The 7,024-nt window shown below is 39.8% G+C and overlaps 1 protein-coding gene across 1 annotated transcript; it reads right to left on the minus strand.

The window, feature by feature from the left end:
* Positions 1-243: 243 nt before the first annotated feature.
* On the minus strand, positions 244-6,744 carry drg1 (developmentally regulated GTP binding protein 1). The gene is made up of 9 exons (XM_078271967.1): positions 6,577-6,744; positions 5,821-5,944; positions 5,495-5,670; positions 5,329-5,398; positions 4,589-4,758; positions 2,842-2,972; positions 1,754-1,921; positions 1,472-1,594; positions 244-686 (listed from the first exon to the last, which is right to left on the minus strand). Exons 1-9 carry the CDS (start codon positions 6,613-6,615, stop codon positions 587-589), a joined length of 1,101 nt encoding a protein of 366 aa, XP_078128093.1. The 5' UTR covers positions 6,616-6,744; the 3' UTR covers positions 244-586.
* Between the last annotated feature and the right edge of the window lie 280 nt (positions 6,745-7,024).

Here is a 7,024-nt window from a genome sequence, read left to right on the forward strand (position 1 = left end):
GAATAACTGCCTTCCTCATCAATGTCACATAAATCACTTAGCTGGACAGGGCTCTCAAATGACTTCTTTTCTCTGTGCCAGACTGAAATGGTCATGCTGCTGCTTAGTGCTGGTGTGTTTCTGAAGGAGACCATGTTAGAAAAAACTGTGCCTGTCTACACTTGATACATACATGTTAACATGTCACCACCCTGGTGAAAACTTGATAGACAAAAACGTTGAATAAAGCATGGTGTACTGGAGAAGAGTTGTGCAATGGGTTTTAATTTTGAAGACTGGATACAAAGAAAAAAAAACAACTGTGGCACAAGAATTAAAACGGCAAGATTCCTTAATGTTTTTATTGAACATATTTTTTTTCAGATCTTATTGCAAGCCTTAACCAATATTCAATATGAACTATTCATGGCGTTAAGTACTGTGGGTTCTTTTAAACGTGACACATTCATGTCATTTTATTCTTAAATTACAGCAAAAAACTGGGAACCGCAGGACACAGATGCTCTGATGGATGTTTGGTGATTTAATGAGCACTTGTACAGAAAACTTTGTAATACACAGGCCATGCAGTGAACTACGACTCCTTTTACTTTTTCACCAGCTGGATAACGTCTTCATCGTTCATCACGTGGTCCTTGCCCACCTTTTGAGGGTTGTGTTTCACAGATGCTCCCCACACAAGTGCACTGAAAGAAAAATATTGAAATGATTGTACATGAATGATTCCTTTAAGGCAGTAAACAGGATGCATGTTTAACGCTACACCACCGTAAAGAACCACAAAAAAGGATGAAAGCGCTCATCATGGGGTAATTCACACCTTAATTACGCCAGAAAATAATTTACACAGATATTATTCCTATTGTTTGCTACAGCAACAATGGTTCTGCACTATAAAGTAACCTACAGGATACAATGACATCCTTCAGTTACAAAGGCTTTCTAATCGTGTGTCACTGTTTGACCCATTAATTCCCTGGAGGATGGGTAATGCTCAGCAGCACTAACATACCGACTGATTGACGATCTTAGCTCTCCCATTTGGAGATGGTGGTGCAACACATCTCAGATCCTAATCCAGACTCTCAAATGAATGCTTATCTGGGGTACCTAGCCATAAAGAGGGCAATAGCTGTGATTAAAGAGACAGTGTTGTTTTTAACCATTTGATGACCACTTATCATTCTGGTGTGTGGTAACTATCAATGCCTTTTAGTAAGTGGGGAATAAAGCAGATAAACATATATTATTGTTACAGATCTAAATTACACCTGTGATGTAAGTGAATACATTACAATTCTAATGTACTGAATAACCATAACCTTTTTGGATTAAGACATGATGAAATAAGAAAAGGACAGAGGAAAGAAACCTCTTCTGAGTCTTGACGATAGCACACACGATCAAATCTGTGTGCTAAGAGACAAAATTCCAATTAAAAAAGTGAAAAAACGTAGCCAAATCTACTCACTACTTAAGTTCTTTGATGAGGTTTTTGTGAATCTTTAAGCAGAAATCCTCGACAGCAGTTCTTCCGTCAGGGAGTACAACAGGAGATGTGTAATCAGGAAGCTGGCCTTTGGGTTTAGTGTAGCTGAAAATAAACAACATCTCAGTCAAATCTTCCAGTCTGAACCAACAACAAAAAATTATAATTCACAAACGGTAGATTCCTCGTTCTGCACCATATAAATCCCCAACTCTTTCACTTACATTCACACCCCCTAGTGGTGACTGTATAAACAACTCTTACATGCGCACGAGCCTTAGGTAGTCCCACATCTTCTCCAGCAGGTCATCGAAGTTCCAGCGGTGGTGGGCCGAGATGGGAACACAGTGGGGCACCTTGTAGATGATGTCAAGCTCCTCGATGGAGATCTGATCAATTTTGTTGAGCACATAAATGCATGGGATGTAGACCCTGTGGACAAGAGACTGTAAGTGGCTGCTACTCATGAAAGTGATGCATAATGAGCAACCGTCAATGTAGAACAGGCTGAAGTAAATTCAAAGCTTTGTGTGTAGAGCAATTTGTCAAGTCATGTGTGTGGCAGGGTGCCGTGAAACTTGCAAGGCCAGAGTGTACTGAGACAATGTTGGTTAGTGTGGAGTATTTGCTGACTCTGTTCATGGTGTTACACAGGCACAGAGCATTTATGCAAAAGAGGCCCTGTGAATGCTTTCTTTCTATACAACTGCAGGTATGTGGGTTAGTGTATGGCAATTTATTTATGTTCTAATATTTCACAGACAGAATATGTATGGTTATTTCTTTTTACAAGAGTTTTATTTTTCCCACTGTAATATTAATGTGCATTATGCTCTCCCTTTGTTTTCTTCCTGGGAAGACACAGAGTGCATTTAGGCAGGAGATACACTGTGAATGCTTTGTTTCATTACAATTGCAGGGAGGTTATGCTGTTGCCATGTCTGGTGCCTTGCAATAAAATGACAGTCCTGGGAAGAGAAGTCCTTGTCCAATATATAACACAGCACAGAGTTAGACCCGCTGCACATGCCCCACCCTACATCAACCATATCCTTGATTTTAATGCATTTGCTGAGTTTTTATATTTAATTACACTGAGGAATTTTAATCCCATAGGCTTTTAAAGTAAGATGACATTGCTTAACTACAATTTATGCATTACACACACACACGTATGTAAAAATGGTAAGTGGTCTGCAAATGCATGTGGTTGGAACCCATAAATAGCATTTTCAAATGTATCTACACTGGTGTAGTGGGAATTGAAATGGGATTTAAGATTCCAACAGGCCACACCCACTGGGAATGACTAAGGAGGGCCAATTCTGGCACTTCAGCAGCTTACAGCTTACCGATTTCCCTCCACCACATCAATGAGGTCATCAGCTGTGGAGTCACTGCGCAGAGTGATGTCGGCATTGTGGATCTTGTACTCTGCCAGGATACTCTTAACAGTATCACCATCCAGCTCCGATTGTGCACACTAAAGAAAGAGGGAATGACAGGCCATCAGCACAAGACAGAGACTATGAAAAAAATACTTTGACATTGTACAATTACATCATGCTTCAAGTGCAGTATAAGGAAAATCCATAAGACAAATTATATATAGCCAATGGTAATCGTGGCGTTTACCAAATACAAAATAAATGTTGATATTTTGCAGGACAGGAAAATACACTCACCTAAAGGATTATTAGGAACACCACACTAATACCATGTTTGACCCCCTTTCACCTTCAGAACTGCCTTAATTCTTTGTGGCATTGATTCAACAAGGTGCTGGAAGCATTCTTTAGAAATGTTGGCCCATATTGACAGGATAGCATCCACACCATTACACCACCACCAGCCTGCACAGTGGTAACAAGGCATGACGGATCCATGTTCTCATTCTGTTTACGCCAAATTCTGACTACCATCTGAATGTCTCAACAGAAATCGAGACTCATCAGACCAGGCAACATTTTTCCAGTCTTCAACTGTCCAATTTTGGTGAGCTCATGTAAAATGAGGCCTCATTTTCCTATTTTTAGTGGAGATGAATGGTCCCCGGTGGGGTCTTCTGCTGGTGTAGCCCATCCACCTCAAGGTTGTGCGTGTTGTGGCTTCACAAATGCTTTGCTGCATACCTCGGTTGTAACGAGTGGTTATTTGAGTCAAAGTTGATCTTCTATCAGCTTGAATCACTCGGCCCATTCTCCTCTGACCTCTAGCATCAACAAGGCATTTTCGCCCACAGGACTGCCCCGGATGTTTCTCCTTTTCCAGACCATTCTTTGTAAACCCTAAAAATGGTTGTGCGTGAAAATCCCAGTAACTGAGCAGATTGTGAAATACTCAGACCAGCCTGTCTGGCACCAACAACCATGCCACGCTCAAAGTTGCTTAGATCACCTTTCTTTCCCATTCCGACATTCAGTTTGGAGTTCAGGAGATTGTCTTAACCAGGACCCCACCCCTAAATGCATTGAAGCAGCTGCCATTTGATTGGTTGATAATTGCATTAACAAGAAATTTAACAGGTGTTCCTAATAATCCTTTAGGTGAGTGTAAATGGGTAGGAGCAACTAAGTTAAGAGTAATCTTATACATGTCCACCAGAGGGGGTATTGAAAAGTGTTTGTTCCCAAGGTGATACACACCTTATGTAAAAATGTACTGTCTGCATTTGATTCTGCAGATCAGTGCAAACCTTTAAATAACTTATTTATACACACAAAGGTTATTAAAGGCTTTCACATGTTTGTTTAAACTAATGGGTTGCAAGAAAAATGTCCATCAAAACAAACTGATAATTGACGACAGATATCCCTGACAACTAAAATCCTGCATGCCAGAATAATGGCAGTATTAAGGGACATCCTTTAATTGACAATCAATGTTTGGTTCTCGTCATGATAATCTCACTTTTCCAGCTCATCATTTGGTTGAATGACAAATAGACAACCAGCATTTATAACACTGTCACACACATAACACATTAAAATCAACTATACACTCTTATGGGCTTTAGAATATTCATTTCAGTGACTCGCTTAGAGGTGAAAATATGGACAAGGTTTGTATTTCTGTATTTAAATTCTGGGTGAGACATACTGTAGCTGTGAAGTTGATGCCTCCTTTGTCCTTCCTCTTAAAGCCAATGTTGGGTGGTTGCTTGTTAAGACGAATGCCAAAGCCCTCCAGCTCATGTTCTATCAGCTTCTTATGACCAAGAGGCTTCAACACATCGAGCACTATCAGAATTAGGTTACAAGTTCGAGCCACTAAAACAGAGGGAGGAGGCAGAAGCAGACACTTGTTAGAGCAGAGTGGATAAAGGAATCACATTGCTTCTGTAGTAGATACAGTATGCATCTGCAACCATTTAAGAATAATAACACTGGTAAGGTTTACTTTATCCTGCCACCGTTTAAGCACACAACATTTGAATCAAAAATAAATCTAAATGTGTTGGTCCGAGTGTACATTGTTTGCTTAAGCATTAGCTGTAAGCCAATAGTATATTTTGTACTATACTACAAAGCTTTGTTAAAGCTAGTTTGTGCCCCTATTGGGGTAAAAAAAACTTTGGGCAGAAATAAATGTGTTTAAATCATGGCCTCTAAACATCACCTTACATTCTTTATTAAGCTTCATTAATATTCTTTGCTGCCATTAGAAGCAAACACACAGTAATGACAAAAGTTTCTCATTTAATGGAACATTGATGCACAACATTATCGACAGGGAAAGAACTAAATGTATCTGGTATCATCCGTTGTTTTATAAATTCTATTTTTTCAAGGAAAAACCTGTCTCAATCTTGGCAGAAACTTTACTGATCACAACTTTACCTGCGATGACCTGTCTGCCTCTGCCCTTGCCATCCTTGGCTCCCTCAATGATTCCTGGGAGATCCAAGAGCTTAGAGAAAAGACAAGAAAATAAAATTTGAAACCCACTGGAAACATATCACGGAAAACTGTTGCAGGTACTGAACAAAACAAGAAATGTATGTACCTGAATTTTGGCCCCTTTGTAGCGAATAACTCCGGGTACCGTCGTAAGAGTGGTGAACTCGTAAGCAGCAACCTCAGAGTACACACCTGCAAGGTTACTTAGCAGTGTTGACTTTCCCACTGAGGGAAAACCAACAAAACCAATACGAGCATCACCAGTTTTTGCGACATCAAAACCTAAAAGACAAAAAAAAGAATCCAGAATATGAATCAAGAAAATATACGCTATAATGCTTTAGATGACAGAGAAGGCTTAAAAGGCATGTTTGTAATAAAACCTAGATGAGAGTAGAAAATATACTAAGTAATTAAAAGTCGTGATCTTACCTTCTCCTGTTGCACCAGCACTGCCTCCTTTTGGTGTGATGAGTTCCCTCCTTAGTTTGGCAAGACGAGCTTTGAGCAGACCCAAGTGGTGAGCTGTGGCCTTGTTCCTCTGCGTCCTGGCCATCTACAATGTTAACAGTAACACCACCAGCGTGAGGTCCTATTCTTGTTTCATGACAGTTTTGTACTAACCAGTGATAAAAGTGTTAAGACAGTTGTTACTGTTTGTAGACAGGTTTAACTAAACATTACACAACTCAAGAAAAAATTGCTATCTGTGATAGCAAAGAGTATAGAAGTAACTACTTCTATACTCTTTGCTATCACAGAGAACTACCACGACCTAGCTAGCTAGATGACTGAGAAGCTTCACAGACAAACGCAAACCTGTGAAGATAAACGGTTGGTCCCCAGTCAATCAAACCGAATCTGAGTCAATACTAACGTTAACCGTAGCTATGCTACTTACCTAACGTTATTGTAACATTATAGCAACGCCCTCTGACTTCTGATTAATAACACATTTCGAATGATCACGTAAAGAAACATTTCAATACACAATGTAACCTGTCAAGAAACTTTGTGCCAGAAATATTTAGTGTAACGCGTGGCCCAGCTGTGGGAGCTAACGTTAGGCTAATAGTTGCTACAGTTAACAGCCAACAGCTAACGTTAACTTAGCTAGCTAGCAGTTAGCGTGTAGCTAAACGTGACTGATTCATTGAGTTGGCCAGCAGGCTGTCTCACATCACTTACCTCATTTTCAATCTCTGCTATTTTGGCAAGTATACTCATGGTGACTTCTGTGTACAACCAACGTTACCGAAAGTACTCAGATCTTACATGGACGTTGGCAAAGTTAGATGTTTAGCATGCACACGGGTCCACACCACGCAAGTGCCGCTGTAGGCAGTGGGCAGCCTCGCGTGAACTCTCGCGAGGAGATAGATTGGAGGACCAAGACAAAATTCTAAAGGAGGGAACAGTGTCTGAAAGATAAAAAACCATACATCCTTTATATCGATGAGAAACAGTGGTGGAGAGCAACAAAGTATATTTACATAAATACTGCACTTTATTATATTTTTGTGGTACTTATTTGAATATTTCTATTTTATGCTACTTATTGTACTTTTTACTCCACTACATTTATTCTACAGATAAAATCACTAGTTAAGTTTTAAATTAAAACATATGATAATCC

The sequence above is a fragment of the Sander vitreus genome, chromosome 16, assembly GCF_031162955.1.
Source record: "Sander vitreus isolate 19-12246 chromosome 16, sanVit1, whole genome shotgun sequence".
NCBI classification, from domain to species: Eukaryota; Metazoa; Chordata; class Actinopteri; order Perciformes; family Percidae; genus Sander; species Sander vitreus.